Source organism: Cheilinus undulatus, linkage group 2, assembly GCF_018320785.1.
Source record: "Cheilinus undulatus linkage group 2, ASM1832078v1, whole genome shotgun sequence".
NCBI lineage: Eukaryota > Metazoa > Chordata > Actinopteri > Labriformes > Labridae > Cheilinus > Cheilinus undulatus.
This window is the reverse complement of record NC_054866.1, coordinates 7,506,417-7,523,593: the sequence shown is the minus strand read 5'-3', so window position 1 is coordinate 7,523,593 and position 17,177 is coordinate 7,506,417. Positions and strand designations below refer to the sequence as shown.

Genomic DNA, 17,177 nt, shown 5'->3' with positions numbered 1-17,177 from the left:
TCCTTATTAGTGCCTTTTACATCTATGTCTGTAGTGCAAAGAAAAGTTCGATGGCACGCACATCCCATAAAGTTGAGCACTGGGTGCTGGACCAAAAGAGTGAATCAAGTAGAACAGGTAAATGAGTCCGCACACCAGAAGCTGCTCCAAGGGCTATTTAATAAAGATTATCACCACATGTGACGTTTCGGGCCTAAGCCCTTCATCAGACAATGAGATACAGGGGATACACCTCCATATATGTATGGTCTGGATCACCTGACAAGTCATGTGACAAAATAATGTCAGTGAAAGGATAAAACATACCAAGAAATATATACACATCTGCAAGTCACATATTAAATTCTGTAGACATTTTTCAAGTCACATATTTTTGGACAATTGTACACTATTAGATCACAGTCTATGATCAAAGACTTTGAAGTGAGTCCAAAATACCTCAATATGGGTGAGAACCATCTTCATCATGGTGACATGCAAAGGATATATAGAAAAAGTAGTAGTAAATTACCCCTGTCAATTAAAGACAAGTGATAATCTTATCGTAATAACCATATAAAAATATTCATACTACAGGTAGTGACTAAATGTAAATATCTATCCCACAGTAAATGGAAAACAGACAACGTACACATTTCAGTCATTGACTGGGGGAATGACATCCACACAAACAATAGGACCAGATAAGCACATCAACAACATCCTTAAAGTCGTTAGAGAAAAGGCCTAAGATCAAAGTCCTCATCGAGCCCCCTTGAAGACAGTGTGTCCAATGTATAAATCCAAAAAGCCTCCCTCTTCAACAAAATCGAATTGATATCTCCTCCATGTCTTGGTAGTTTAACCAGTTCAATGCCACAGTATCTAAGAGTGGAGACACTGTGTGAACAGATTGTGAAGTGTTGTGCAATTGGGCTGTTGCTGTCATGGTTACGAATGCTGGATCTGTGTTCACAGATTCTCGTTTTCAGGGCTCTTGTTGTTTTACCTACGTATGCTAAGCCACAAGGGCATTTGAGCATGTAAATGACATTTCTGGTGTTGCAGGTAATGACACCTTTGATGTTGAAGACTTTCCCAGTCCGAGGGTGGTTGAAGATGGAGGTCTTATGGGTGAAGTTGCACTGGGGGCAACTACCACATCTATAGTTACCAGAGGGGATGGACTGTAAAAAGTGAGGCTGTGTAATAGATGGAAGGTTGACACGTACTAAAGAGTTTCTGAGGTTAGGTGGTCTTCTGTAAACAATGCGTGGTGGTGTAGTGAAACCTATGAGTGATGGATCAGATGCTAAAATATTCCAGTGTTTATTAAGGATGGACTGCAGGCTGTTACTAAGAGGAGAATATTGAACAATGCAATTGATTCTTTGTTCAGAAGATTTGACTCTAGTTTTATCGAGACATTCATCTTGTGTTACATTGTCAAAGCGCTTGCGTGCTTGTTCAACCCATTCTTGTTTGTAATGTCTTTGTTCAAACCGTGTTGCTAGGTCTGAGGCTTGAGCCTGGTAGTCCTCATCTGTGCTGCAGATGCGACGGATGCGGCTGAACTGAGAGATGGGAAGACTTTTCTTGAGAGGAATGGGGTGGAATGATTGTCCATTCAGTATAGAGTTTCTGTCTGTACTTTTGCGGTACAGGTTGGTTTCTAGTCTATTACAGTTTTTATAGATGAGAATGTCCAAGAAGTTCATTTTAGATGCATTAAAGTCCATAGAGAATCTGAGATGATGATTGTTTGTGTTAATGAAGTTGTGAAACTCTTTCAGTTGGGCCTCAGTACCTGTCCAGATGAAGAAGATGTCATTGATGTATCGTCTCCAGTTAGAGATGAAGGAGAGGTAAGGGTTGCGATGAGTGTCTGGCGAGTCCGGTATGGTTCTCTGGGGGGAGGTCTGCCTGCATTTTTCCGGAAAAAAATGCAGGCGAGGGAAGAAGACCTCCCTCCAGAGAACCATACCGGACTCGCCAGACACACAAAAACAACAGGTCTCAACAACAAGACTCAATCATAATCCCACGCTAGACTTCAAACAGCTAATAAAAAACAAACTGGATTCCCTCCTGGAAATGGGTGAAATTGCTAAACAAGAGCACTGCTTCATGGTAGTTGAATGTCCAGTCACTCCTGTCCTCTACATTCTCCCCAAAATCCACAAAAGTTTCACCCATACACGCCCTGGCCGCCCCATTGTTGCAGCCATTGGTTCTCTTACAGAGAACATTTCGGCCTTCGTTGATCATTTTCTCCAACCTCTTGTCACTGCCTTACCATCCTACATTAGAGACTCTATGGAGTTCATCAAAATGATTAAATCGATCCAACTGAGTGACAACTGCTTTTTGGTAACTATGGACATAGAATCACTCTACACTAATGTTCCTTTTGAGGGAGGATTACATTCTGCTGAGTTTTTTCTCTATCAACGTCTTGACTGCACTCCTAGCACTCAATGTCTAGTGGATCTTATTGAGATTGTGCTTACATCGAACTTTTTTCTCTTTGGCTCTGACTTCTTTCTTCAGGTATCAGGCACTAGCATGGGAGCAAAAATGGCCCCTAGTTTTGCCTCACTCTACTGTGGACATTTTGAAAAGGAGCTTATCATGAACCCTCATCGCAACCCTTACCTCTCCTTCATCTCTAACTGGAGACGATACATCAATGACATCTTCTTCATCTGGACAGGTACTGAGGCCCAACTGAAAGAGTTTCACAACTTCATTAACACAAACAATCATCATCTCAGATTCTCTATGGACTTTAATGCATCTAAAATGAACTTCTTGGACATTCTCATCTATAAAAACTGTAATAGACTAGAAACCAACCTGTACCGCAAAAGTACAGACAGAAACTCTATACTGCATGGACAATCATTCCACCCCATTCCTCTCAAGAAAAGTCTTCCCATCTCTCAGTTCAGCCGCATCCGTCGCATCTGCAGCACAGATGAGGACTACCAGGCTCAAGCCTCAGACCTAGCAACACGGTTTGAACAAAGACATTACAAACAAGAATGGGTTGAACAAGCACGCAGACGCTTTGACAATGTAACACAAGATGAATGTCTCGATAAAACTACCTTTTAACTAGCTATCACATGCAATTGCACTTTTTATATGTAGTTGTAAAGTTACTGTTTTCATATTGTCTCAGTACCTCCTTAGGTATTTTGAGTGTAATTCATCTGCTAAAAGAGAGAACACAACATAAATAAAGTTAAAGATAAATTTGATTGATTGTCCCATTATTTTCAAAATTTTTGTTGATATCGTGATATCGTTATCGTGACATTTTTTGCCCACGATAACCGTGAAGTGAAAATCTGATATCGTGACAGCCCTAGCCTGGATTCATGGCTCTGCCAGTGTTGTAAGACTACTTCCTGTTTCATGGCAAACAAAAATCACCATGGTTATGTTTTTTGATGTGGATTGAGTTAAGGCTGACTAGGGCCTTGTCCACACAGAGACGAAACCAAAACATTTCTGAAAAAATATGTTTTCCGTTAATATGGGATAATTTCAGGAAATTGCTCATTGAAAACAACTGGAAACGCTGTAGTATATATGCCAAGCCTGTAAGTGGCACCTTAATGCTGCCACGGAAATGCACCAAGAGATAGAAGAAGATTACAGAAAAGGCCACAAACTTTCTCCCAGTCGCCGGTCTGTTTTTTTTTCCGTGGTGGATCTAAGAACATCTGGTGTGTGCTGTTCTCTGTGGTGGTAAAGGGGTATCAGATTTTGCTGTAAAAGCCATAATAAGCTCAATAGCATCTGCAGCACGAACACAAACCTGTAATCCGCCATTGTTGCTTTGGTTTGACTCTCACATGCGGCGTACGTAGACTACATTATGTGTGACATAATCGTTTCAAGAAAGAGATGTTTGGCTGTCTACACGGAGACAAAACAGTAAGCGTTTACAGAGTTGTTCACTCACATCTCCCAAAATTCCCTTTCTGTGTGGATGAAATGCCGATACGACAAAAAACTTTTGTGTATACTCCTGAATTCGTCTCCATGTGGACGGGACCTTGAACCCTCTGGTAGTTGTAAAAAGGTGACAAGAAACGACGATAAAGTCAGAAAGACTGCAGTAACACAGATATGACCAAACAAAGCTTTTTCTTAAATCACAGATAAAAACGTAATGACGCTTCAAGTCCAATTACGTGTCCTGTGCTTCTTTCAAAGGAAGTTTTGTTGCTTTGTGTTCCTTTTTCCATTAATGCAAAAACTTCCTGCTGCTAAGAGGCCTCTTGATCTCTTAACTCATTTCCAACTTTTCAACTTTTACCCCCTGACTTTTTCAGCAAAGCTCCCAGTCCTGTCTGGAGATGACTGGAGGGTTTCTGTGATGAAAAGAGGGATAATAAAAACAGTAAAAGTGCATGAGCTACAGGTGACGGTGCATAAACCACAGAGTCATGGAAGTTATGAGAAGTTAAAACAGGAAAAGAAAAATGGAATAAATTGATTTAAAAAAGACGAGTAATGGAGAGTGAGACAAAAAGAGGAAGAAAAAGGGACAAATAACATGCGGGCTGCCGTGGCTCAGCGGTGCTGTCAGGTTCAATCTGGTGTGGGCCGGCAGGATAGCCAAGGAGCAGCGACTGGGGGAGAGTCCTGGGAGACTTGCGTTTCCTGCCTGCCTCGCTTGCAGACAACCTCTCTTTGTTTTACTGGCCCTTTTTTCCCCTCTACTCACCGCCAGCCGCCACCCCCCCTCTTTCCCTTCAACTGCTCCCCACCACCCCAAAAAATACACCAGGGCTACCTCCACACGTGCAAAGAGGGGGGTAATAAACAGGACGGAGCACGATGGGGGAGAAGTGAAGAGGAATGAAATTTTACTTTCTGTCTGGAGGCACAGAAAGAGATTTTATTAACCAGCAAAGGGGCAGAAGATGGAGACAGAGAGGCTTGGTGCATGAAAAAGCTGAAAGAGAAAGAGGAGAAGAAGAAACGTAAGAGAGGGGGAAGAAAAATAACAAAAAAAGAGTCAGACAAAACACAACATTGGAATTCGAAAAGAAAATAAAGGCAGCAAACCCTGCTACCGTCTGGTATGGGCTGGATGAGATGCCTGGTAATGCTTCCTCACATGTTAATAATCATATGGTGGGCAGAATATTACTTTAACCACCAGAATCACTACCTACAAGTGAGAATAGGCATGATAAAATATTAGCCACTCTTTTTGGGGTGAAGTGAACAGAGTGAAAGGGAGGGAAGCTGAAGGGAACATGGACAAGAAGGAAGAAGCTGCAGAGGCAAAATGTGCAAAGCCCAAGTGGTCGGGGGTACTCAGGGCGAGCCAGCCATACAAACACAGACACAGACCAAAATGTGCACACATAGAGCCCCCCTCCTCCATCTCGCCTTCATTTTTCCAGGCTTCGCTCTGACTGAGACTTGAGCCAGTTTCCACTCTGGTCTGGGGTGTGGTGCACGCTCCTGGGAGACTCTGACTGCAGGACCAGTTAGTCAAAACAAGGCCGGAGTGCTAGACAGAGCGGGAGAGCGAGAGGCAGAGAGACATAGAAAGTAAGGGAGAGAGAGAGATAGGCAGAGAGGGAGAGAAACAAGCTTAAAGGGTGAGCAGACAGAGAAAAAGAAGATAAGGCGATAGTCGAGTCATGGACTGTTTTTAACCTGCAGTCTGGGCCAAGGAGAGAGACCCAGACAGGGTAAACTTTTTTAATACCCGTAATACAGGTGCCTTAAAAGCCAGCTGTGTGAGGACAGAGCCATGAGAGGAGCAGAGAACAGGAGTTAGACGAAGTCAGGATGCAATGCTGCTCACATGCAGGAATAACGGAAAACTCACATGCAGTATTACTGTCTGACCCTTCTTTGAATTTCAAAATAAAACTCGTAAATCTAATGCAGCTCGCACAAACACCAAAATGCATCGCCAGTTTGACGTGGCAGCAAATAAATAGATTCACGGGGGTGAATCATCTGTCCTCGTTCACCGAGGAAAGAAGCAGCGGAGAATATGAGTGTCCTCGCTAGGAATTAGAAATTTCCAAAATGTCATAGCAGCGACACAAACAGATGCTTAAACTTGAAAAAAAAAGGTACAAAACTGCCAGAGGAAGGACAAATGTGCTGTAAGCAGATATTCACATCCAGGTATTGGCGATGAGTCTGTTATCATACATGGTTGTTTTACAGGGCTGCAGTTGTGAATTTATCTGTTCGTTATTGTTGCTCTGCATATTTGTCTGTTTCTCTTTCTACATCTCCCTCTATCCCTCCATATCCCCAAATTCTTTCAGCAGATGGCTTTAAAACCCAATTCAGTGTAAATGTTGGCAGCTTTTTAAAATTTAGTCTTTTTATTAGTCTTCAGAATAAAGTTTTTATCCCATTGGGGTTATTCTCCATGGCTGTCTCACACAAATGCATATCTAAAATGCTCTGCATAACAAAACACACAAATGCAAACAGCTACAACTGAAATTTAAGTAGCTGAAACACCAGTACAGACAGGTGAAAGTCAACCCCAAGATGCTGTGATCTCTCCGCAGCACTGCACTACAGCCCTATCCTAGGTACTAGGGATGAGTGGTAGCCAATGTTTTTAATTCGATATGATACCCACACTTTTTGATGTAAATTTACCGATACCGAAGAAAGCATAAAATATTGGGCTATCAGTCTTTTTGAGGTATACATTTCAGGCATATAAAATGTGTATCCAGATCGTTCAGAAATTTATTTTCATTAAATTTAACTCAACAACTTAAATTTAAATTTACTAGGATTTAAAAATGTCAACTAAATTAAAATGTGATTGGTCCCCAAAGTCACATGATACGGTAGGGTAGACATGTCTGATTGGTCTCCAAAGTCACGTTACCTGCAAAATCAACACAGTCTAGGGGAGAGAGAGGGTCCGTTTGAAAAGTCCAAAAAATTACCAAAGTCCTTTTCTAACCCCTTTCCCTTAACCTTGGTGAAAAACGTAACAGGGTCAAGGAAAGGTGGGAGTAAGAGGATAGAAAAGGAGAACAGTAGTGATTAAAGAATCCGACTGCACTTTCCCTAGGCGGATGTTACAGACGTGATGTGTGCTAAAAACTACAATTTAACGTAACCAAGGACCAATCAGCAACCAGAAGCAGTACTATCAGGCATGGTGGAGTCGTGACGTCAGCAAACAGCAACAAGAGGCCGGTGTAATTATGGCGGAAGACATTAGCATGAATGCTGCTAAAGTGCCAGTTTTATCAGAACTTGATGACATTTCTTTGTTTAAAGAAGAACAAAGAACAGCATTGAGTTGTTTTCTTTTCAAAAATGACAAAAGTCTTGTACTGACATGCCCACAGTCGCCATGGTTCACGTTATTCCTCAGTAGCTGCGCACGCGCACCTCAGTCGCAGCTATGTCACATGTTTTGTTGCTCTGATTGGCCTATAAAGACGTGACAGACAGAACGTTCATCCAATCACCCTCCGAGCTTTTTTCAAAGCCTCTGCCCTTCCCCAAACGCTTAGTATTGAGGGTTTTCCAGATGGATGTGCGAAACATTTCCATCTGGCGTGTCAGGTTAAATTTAACATTGATGGACTGCAAAATTCGCATCTACCACTCAGTGCGTTCTCCATGTTGTTATGAGCAACAAGTGAAACGTGAAAACCTCGGTGAGAAATGCGAGCTCATTAAGATTTTTATATCCTAAAGTTTCTTCAGGGGTCTCTTCTCAGCTGAGAGGAGGACCGCTACTTTCATCAGGAGAGGAAGGCGAAACTTTCTTACAAGCAGGGAGGGCCAATCAAACCTGGAAAGTGTACTTTGCATAATATGAGACCTTTAAAAACTCTAAAAACTACTTCCTGTTTCATGCCGAACAAAAATTGACCTTACTTGTTTTTTGATGTAACTTGAACTGTAGCTGACTTGAGGCCACACAAACAACAGATGATCATAAAGATTTTTCATGTTCATATTACATTTATGGGAAATTATTATATTTTTACCTTCCCACAAATGTAATAAATGTTATAGTTCTTACCTTATGGGGAATTTATTACGTTCATAGGATTGGAAGATGAAAAACTGAATATTTGTATTATGTTTGTGGTTTATTTCATTTGTAGACAGGTTTGCAGTAGTAACAAGGCATCACACATACTGGCACCAGATTTTGACTGCACAAATGTTTTACTGATTAATGTAATGTTTGATTAGATGTGAAGCATTCAGCATGTGTGTTCCCCGGTTTTTAGAAATGCTCTGCATACATATAGTCTGACTTGAGTTGTCTTGATAGATAAAAACAAACTAGACAACAATAGAGAAACTTTTCAACATGTGCACTCAAAGGCGATCCATATTCAAAGGGTAACAGATGCTATGTGAGACAGTCAGCTTCCCACCTACACACAGGCCTGTCCACAGGCACACTGTAGACACAGACACACACCCTTTCATAGCTGCTGCATTCCGTGTTTTATATGCTCTCTTTTATTCATAACATTGCATTTTACACCACCAAGTCTGGAGCAGATTAAGGGTTGTCTCCTGCTGCATGCTTGTGCTTACTCTACCCCAAAGAGCCTGAATGGTATTTGACTGTTCTCTAAAGGCAATATGAACTGGAACATCTGGCAATGCTGCTCTGAGAAAATGTCCATAAAGGATTCTCCTGCTGTAAGACTTTCTTCTAATGTTCAATCACAAACTCACAATTCCAGTTTTCAGCTTTTCCTGCTCAAACTTTTGAAACTCAAACTTAGTGATAAGAAATGCTGCTCCTTAAGACCAGTTTTTCATAGTAGGTTTTAAGTTAATGAGTCACATAATTTGATAATAGGTCCTTTCGTGTTTCAGACCCAGGTTTCTCTCAGCAGATCATCTGGGATCACGAGACACAGTCAGAGGCACCGCCAGTGTTACTGGAGCCCATAATAGAAGTCACCTCTTGTGAAAGGGAAATGCTGTTGAAGGGAGTGACCCTCTATTCCTGCCAGTGCAAATACCTGGCGCTGAGAACCAGGAAGAGCAGGGTCGGGGGTGACTGAGCAGAATCTTATCTGGCCTGCCCATTGCTCTATTGGTATTGAAGCGGGGCGAGAACAAGTACACAGCCTGCTAATGCTCACCACTGGGGCCGATAGCGAGAGGCAGAGGGCATTCTCGGACACTTATCAGACCTAGTGTTTCCTCTCGGTCGGCCTTGATAGGGCCCCTCATCCTGTGAGCGAGGCTATCACTGTTATTGCAGTCCTTTCTCCCGTCTCTGGTGGTGACACCATATAGCCGATGTAAAGGATGTGTAGCTTTTCTTTTTCACAGATATGCAGCGTAGCCTTCAGCAAGCTGCCGTTGTGTCAGCACAAAGTAATGTTTGTAGAGTGAAAAGGTATCCAGAGGAAAGAGACAATCATCCTGGGCCGCTGTGGGCGTTGTTCTTAGAAACTCTGCTTGACTTTTAGAAGACTTTAGCCACAACTACTGACATTACAGCAGGCCTCACCTAACTGTTGCATTTTTTTTACAGCTGTATAGTAAAAATAGTAAAGGTTATTAAAGTGTTAGATCCAGTAAGCTGATGTTCAGCTATAGTAGCAATAGCTCACATAATAAAAAAGAGAGAAACTTTTGCCTAATGTGTCTTAATGAATCCCTAAAAATCTAATATGCATTATTATGACAAACAACAGTTCCCAAGATGCTGCATTTGCCAGTTTCCTTAAAAGTTTCTAAAAAACACCCATTGATAACTTTAGGACACACAGAGCATAAGAAATTACCTGACTTGCATTAAGAAACTGCAGTAATTGCATTATGAGCCTTAAGACTGAGGCTGAATTAGCATTTTAGCACCACTGTTTCCACCGTCTCAAAGTTTGGAGGATTTTGGACACATTTGTGGTTAGATGCCCGGTGTAAAGTCTCCACTAAAGCTCTAGAGATTCAACTTTTCATTTGTTACATCTGTAAGTGACCTACCTGTGAATTTTGAAGCTTTTTTTGACATCTTATAAGACGCAGCTTCTATTAAGTGGGTGTCAAACATCATCACATTGAACATGCATGTTGTGCATTGCAATGTTTTATTGACAGATATTTAAAATTTAGTCTCTTTAGTCTCTTCTTTTTGCCCTGTGTGGCTTTAGTCAATAAAAGAATCACACCATTCAAGTCCAATCAAGTCGCTAAAACGTCCTTAAAGTCGAAACCTTAGTCAAAACTTTTTTCTCTTTGCCTGACATTGGTGAAAATCATACTTGTGTTCTCTATGCACCCTGCAAAACTTGGTATCCCTGCTTTCTACAGCTGACAGGCAGAAGAGCTTCAGATTCAACCTGCCTAACAGCTTGTGCTCTCTCATGAATTCAGGATGTCAGACCAAAATTAAATTATAAACTCAACTAGACAGCTTTTTAGTAGCAGGTTTGTCATCAAAGATATATTTTAGTTAGTCTTGTCTTCCTCATGGAAACAATTTAGCCAACTAATATTTTTAGTCACAGTTTTAGTCAGTGGAATTAGCATTTATTCTAGCATCTATTCTAACCATCTGCTTGTTTTTTTGCCCTAAGTACCCTGACTCAAACGTTGCTATTTGTAGTTTGCACTAGGAAGACAGTCATTTATAGAAGAGGTGAGAGCAGGGTTGCCAGGTCTGGGTGACAAAACTAGCCCAATGGCAGATAAAAACTAGCCCAAAACCATGCCCAACACTGAAATTCAAACTATGCCAGTAAAAGCTATACCATCCTGCCTCTGTGTGTGGCGTGTATGTCTATGTGGGAGTGTGGCACAGAGAATCTTTGGTTGTGTGCCGTGTCTTCCTGCTTTTCTGCTGGTTGATTTAGTTGCATTAGAGGGTAAATAAAGTACTTTATTCTGCTTTGGATATTAGATACTAGGGGTGCACCGATTGTAATTTTCTGGCCGATCACTGATCATCGATCTTTAAAAAGCCTGACCTGCCGATTCTGATTTTGGCCGATACCGATTTTTTTATAACTTACAGCATACACCTTCAATGTTCCAGTCTTATTTTATTGAATAACATTGAACAATACCTGTGAAACAATACAAACTTGTTGTTTTAACTGCACATGAGATAGTTCTCTCAAATATAAATGAAAAGTTTAAACCATTGCTGTCCAAACTACTAAATTATATCAGTTCCTTTAGTCTTTCATTTTTCACATTTTAGTAGGCAGAGGCATATGAAACTGATCTTATCCACCGATTTCATTTACAAGGATCGGCCGATTGGCGATCTCCTAAAATTAAGGAAATCGGCACCGATACCGATTTTGGCCAATCGATCGGTGCACCCCTATTAGATACACATACACAAGACATCAAAAATGGGTTCATTCAACCCGCGGACAAAAAATGTCCCTGCGGCAGTACATCAAAAGTAGCCCAAATACGCAGGATACGCAAATCTGAGTAAGAGTGTGAAATAAAAGTTGAAAGTTTTGTGGTGGTGATGTTGAAGTCAACTGTTTTGTACTTTCTTTAAAGCTGAACATTATCTTTTGACTTCCATAAATTGGGTTTATACTTAAAAATTGTGACAGTATGGTTCTTTTATTTGGATTATTTTGATAAAATCATGCAAATCATGAATACGGCAGTGTTCTTCTATTTGTGGCATTCTGTGTTGTTCAGGTAACAGCGTGATTCCAAAACAATTGTAAGGGCTAGAAAATCTTCAACCCTCAACAACGTAATGATGTTTTCATTGCAAAATGGTTAAAAGTGGAGCTGAGTCAGCCTTGCTACAATAGTTCACTTTCACACACTGTAGAGAGCAACAAACACATCACTCAAGTAATCAGTCAATCAAGCTTTATTGATATAGCTCCTTTCAGAAATCCAATTGCAGTCTAAAGTGCTTTACAAAAGGCTCTTTTTTTTACTCAGACTCCTCTTCTCTGTTTACCACCCACTCTGTTGCTTTAGCACCCCTCTATGACATCCCTCCAACAAACAGCTTCATTCACCAGTCTTATGTGCCCCTTCTTTGCCATAATCACCACATTTACCATCTGTTTTCAGCCCCATTGCTGCAGAAAGGCCACATCAACACCCAGCTTTTGTCCACTTGTTAGTTTACCTCTATCCTCAGAGTGCCTTTTATAAACATGGTGTGTGCTCACAGGTAGAGGCTCTCTCTAAAAAAGGTAGCTGCTGCAGCAGCCTGGCACATGTTGCTTTTGGAATCACAAAAGGTGCACCTGCACCGAGCGTAGTCGAGGGCAGCTGGGCTTCAGGTGTGGATTTGTTGCTTTTATGTGAGCACTTTCAGTGCTACTGTCTGTTTCTGCTTGTCTCAAAATTTGTCATTTTATTGTTCCCACAGGGTGAGCTTCTCATTAAACTCGTTCTTTTTTATTTCAGGGCCACAGTCTCACCTTGCCTCTTTCTAACTGTAACACCAGCCCCAGTGTACCAAACACACATGCATATTACAGCTCAGAAAAACTTGAATAAACAGGGTCCTTACCATCTTTGGCAGCCAGGCGTGGGGATGGGTCTGTATGAGATGGTGTGTTGTAGGATAATGATGAGCTACCTGGAATACAAAGAGACAAAGGAGAGATGGTAAGACAAAAATAACATCACAAAATCCACTTTTTAAGAGATTTAAAATCAATTCATAGCTGTGCACATTTGTTTTTTGGTATAAAAGTAAAGCTCTCAAGATAAATTGCATTAATCTTAATTAAATAAGATCCCCAATTAGTGCATTACATTTTTGAATTGCAATTAGCTCATGCTTTTCCCCTTTTAGTAAACTGGTTGAGCCACTGCAGCTTCTCTCTGCAGCCACAGTGATGTAAAATAAGTTCACCACTTCTACTTAATGCCATATTTCTCTCTGAACAAAAAAAAAAAGAAACTTTCAGACTGCTCAGTGGACAATTAAATGCTCATCTGCACCTTGTATTAACAAACATTTACCATTTTACTATTTTATGGTTTCCTTTTCTGTGGTGTATATTAAAATCTCTACTTATAAAAGCAGGCATGTAGTAAGAATGAGCCAAAAACAGTTATAAACACAAAATATTGGATTTTTTAAATGCAATGAAAGGGATGCAATTAGTCATGAATAACTAAATAAATTCAGAAATTTAAAAGAAAATCTTTGACTGCTCTAACAAAAAGCCGACATTAACTTTAAACTGGTTTAAGTATGGCCTAGTTAACCACATTTCACATACGTAATTATAATATTTCTATTTTAACTCAACAGAGTGCCTTAACTAAAAGGTTTTTAGAGCCATAGTGTAGGATTTAGCATGTAGCAATTACTGTTAGCCAACCGATGAAAAGGCTGCAAAGTGCAAGATATATGGTGCACATGCTACAAGAATATCAGTCAGTGCAAAGATTATTTTATTTTACCAGTGTGATGAGACAGACAGCTGCTTTTTTTGTTAAAGAGAGAGAAGTGCATAGCTGAAACTGCAGCCTTGAGCTGGACTCTAGACATGAAACATCCTTTTTTTTTTTTTTTTTTTTTTGTTGTTGTTTTAGATACGAGATCCTCCCTCATTGCACGCAGCCATAGCTCCAATGTTGACAATGACTGTGAGCACATCACCAGCTGCATCTGATACAGACAGAGCATGATACAGGTGGTCATCTCTGTGAAGAGGATTCCTGCCACAGACCTGGACTGTTTTGTAAAGGTCTGTCACATATGTGATGTTTCATAACAGTTACAGTTGGCTTACTTCCCCATTACCGCCCCACCTTTCCCTCTCTGTGACCTCTGTCTCGCCCTGTTGTAGCAACTCTAAGGGAAATGGCACAGTGCTCATCCTCTGCACCAACTTCTAATCATATGTTGATATATACAGTAATTCACATTTCTCTTTATTAAAACTGTATGTTCTGTCATTTGTTTTTTAAGGCTATGGAGAGAGAAAGAGATGAGAAAGTGACAGTGATGGTTAAGAGGTGAACAACACAGCCTCACACAGCCTCAGAGTTAAGACAGGTTTAGGCTAGTTTCATGTTACCACCATTAAAGGTTACTTTTACTCTGAGATAATACATGGATTTGTTCATTTACAGTGCATTATCAACATTAGTCAGGACCCACTGTTCTTAAACACTATGGAGTTTGAAACTTAAGCAGTTTTAATTGCATGCCTTATGCAGATAGTAAAATTTTCAGAAGCCCATCCTCAGTACAAACACCCTTCTTCTCTCATTGCTCAGTGGCCAGGCAACAAGAGAGTCATGGTTGTGCCAAACTTTTACCATTTGAGAATTATGGAGGCCACTGTGATCTTGGGTGCAGCAGATTTTTTCGAAGCCTTCTCCAGATCTGTGCATTGCAACAATCCTGTCTCTGAGCTCTGTAGACACTTTAACCTCATGGCTTGGCTTTTGCTCTGACATGCATTGTCAGCTGTGAGGCCTTCTTTAGAGAGGTGTGTGCCTTTTCAAATCATAATCAATCAATTTAAGTTGCCACAGGTAGACTCTAATCAAGGAGTAGAAACATGTCAGCAAAGATCCAGAGAAAAGGGAGGGACCTAAGGTGAATTTCAACTATTTTTGCAAAGGGTCTGAATACTTATGTGAATGTGATATTTCAGTTTTTACTCTTTTATAAATTTGCAAAAACTCTAAAATTCTGTTTGATCTGGTACTGAGTGTAGATTTTTTTGGAAAGGCACTGTAAAGACTTAACCATGGAGAAAGCATCTTGTGCAAAGAGCAGATGACTTTAGACTTGTCCGATGAGCTGTCTGTGAGTTCTTTAAAATGAAATAAGACAGTCAGGGGCAGCAGAGGACTTATTTCAGTACTTCTCCCTGCTGGTTTGCTTTTACATCACCTTGTGTATGTACTCAGTCTGATACAACAGGTGGCAGTATGCTGGTTTACAAACCTGCCAAAAAGGAGAAAGAAGAAGAAGCTACCATGGCAACCCCTCAGGTCATGACCTGAGCGAATAATTTTTATGTTTTGACCATGGATGTTTTTTAGATCATTTTTAAAATGATCAAATTGGCTCACGCTGCAAACATACAGACGTTCTTAAGGGGACAGGAGACTTTTATTGTCTGTCCATCTTGCCTTACTGACTCCAACTTGTGTTCATCCATAAGGCGAGTCATAACAGACGGTTTGTTGACTTGATTCTGATGATTTCCGCCTTGTATTGAGGAAAAATGTGAGTACACTGTTGCACCAGGGTAAACAGTTTGGCTTTTACAATGATGTCATACAGCTGATCGACACTCTGTCCTGAAACTGGATGCAGCTGCATTCACATCTCATTGGAACTGTGCCAGATTCCACTTGGATTGTGCTTGAGAGGATCTCCCCAAGTGGGCTCAGCGCCTGGGCATGGTTTGTATGCATTCACATGGACCAAAACGAACTGGACTTTGGGCTCAAGTGCACTTGAAATCGTTACAAGGGCCCTAGTGTGAAAGACACCTTACATCACTGTGGCTGCAGGGAGACGCTAACCTTGCAAAGCAGATGGCAGACGCCTGTGTTTCTCACTGGTGAATCCATCTTGCAAAGCTCCCATATGAACAGTCTGGGTCCAGTTAGAAAGTGACAAGACCAATCAGCCACGAAGGGGCAGTACTTAGAGCTGTGACGTAAGCAAGCAGCAACAAGAGGTCAGTGCAATTATGGTGGAAAAGCTTAGCGTGGATGCTGCTAAAGCGCCAGTTTATCAGAACTTGATGACGTTTCTTTGTTAAAAGAAGAACAAAGAACAGCAGTGAGTTGTTTTCTTTTCAAAAACGACAAAAGTCGTGTACTGACATGTCTACAGTCGCCATGGTTCGAGTTCTGCAGTTCTGTATCAATTTACTCCTCGGTAGTGGCTATGTCACATATTTTGTTGCTCTGATTGGCCTGTAAAGATGTGACTGACAGAACGTTCATCCAATCACCCTCCAAGATTTTTTTCAAAGGCTTTGCCCTTTCCCAAACGCTGTCAATGAGTGGTTCATCAGATGGATGTGTGAAACAAATCCATCTGGCGTGTCAAGTTAGTGAGATGCTGCATTCGCTCAACCAAAATGTGCTGAAAGGGACAATCAGTGATTTAAAAATGTGAGCACCAATTAGGACCTTAATTAACTGTGATTATGCCATTAATTGTGACAGCCCTGGTTAAAAACATTTTGACTTTGACTTAGATTTGCAATAGGAGTCTTTTGCCCTCCTCTGGTAGTGGTTTCAGCATTAAAAAGCCATTTTTTCATGTTTTTTTTGTGTGCATGCAACACTAATGTCTTTTTGCCAGTCTGCCTAAATGATGAACTACACTACTTTTGGTTTACAGCTGTCACAGATGTTTTCAGCATCATCCTATTATCTTTTTGTCTTGTGCTTCATGACTATAAACCCTGTCGCTCCAGTCCTATAGACAACAGGTGTTAACATACAGACCTGGATGATGCCATCAAGCAGTGAATATTTAAAGTAGAAGATATAAACAACTCTCACAATATGACTGTGAGTCTACTGACACTGCTCTCAAATGGTTTTAGAAGAATTAGCCATTATAAACCAATCCAGATTGGAGTTACAGTGTTAAGAATCAGACATTTTGACCATTATTTACAAAGCTGTATGAGGATGTATGATGACTGTGTTAAAAGCTCACTTTGTTTTAAAGTAGCCAGCAGGAGGCAGTAGAGGGTTCAGCTCATGAGGACACAGAGCTCTTTTCATGTTTAAAATTGTGCTCCTGTTTTTACCGTTAAAATAGTCTACTACAATAATTCATGACGCATAAATGTGGTCCCAAACAGAGTGAATCTAGCACACAGTCAGCTCTTTAAGAGGAGGGAAAATCCTGGAGCCTGTCCGTGTTTTAACTGCAATCCTTCCTCCTGAATAATAAAGTCAGGGAGGAGAGAGTCTGCATATGGCTGCCTATTCATTTCACCTTATGGAGCAGAACTCTGCACTGCATTCCTCCACTTACACAGGCACCCTGGGCGGCACCAAAATGCTCTCTTAATTTTAGCTGCCCCCGGGCATAAATCAGCGAGTGGAAAAACAGAGCCAAAAATGCACAGAGAAAACACAAGAGCAGCTACTACGCAGGGAGTGTTAAGATTTAGCACTGCGATGGCTACAGAAAGCTGCTGAGTAAGGGGGATTTATTTTCTGAATGGCATCGTATGAAA

The 17,177-nt window shown here is 40.9% G+C and overlaps 1 protein-coding gene across 4 annotated transcripts in view; it reads right to left on the bottom strand.

The window, feature by feature from the left end:
• fli1 (Fli-1 proto-oncogene, ETS transcription factor) overlaps positions 1-17,177 on the bottom strand; it is an 89,846-nt gene that overhangs the window by 14,484 nt on the left and 58,185 nt on the right. For all 4 annotated transcript variants that reach the window (XM_041802757.1, XM_041802768.1, XM_041802777.1 and 1 more), the window contains one exon: positions 12,500-12,568. In XM_041802757.1, coding sequence (XP_041658691.1) covers positions 12,500-12,568 — 69 coding nt within the window. The remainder of the gene's footprint in view (positions 1-12,499; positions 12,569-17,177) is intronic.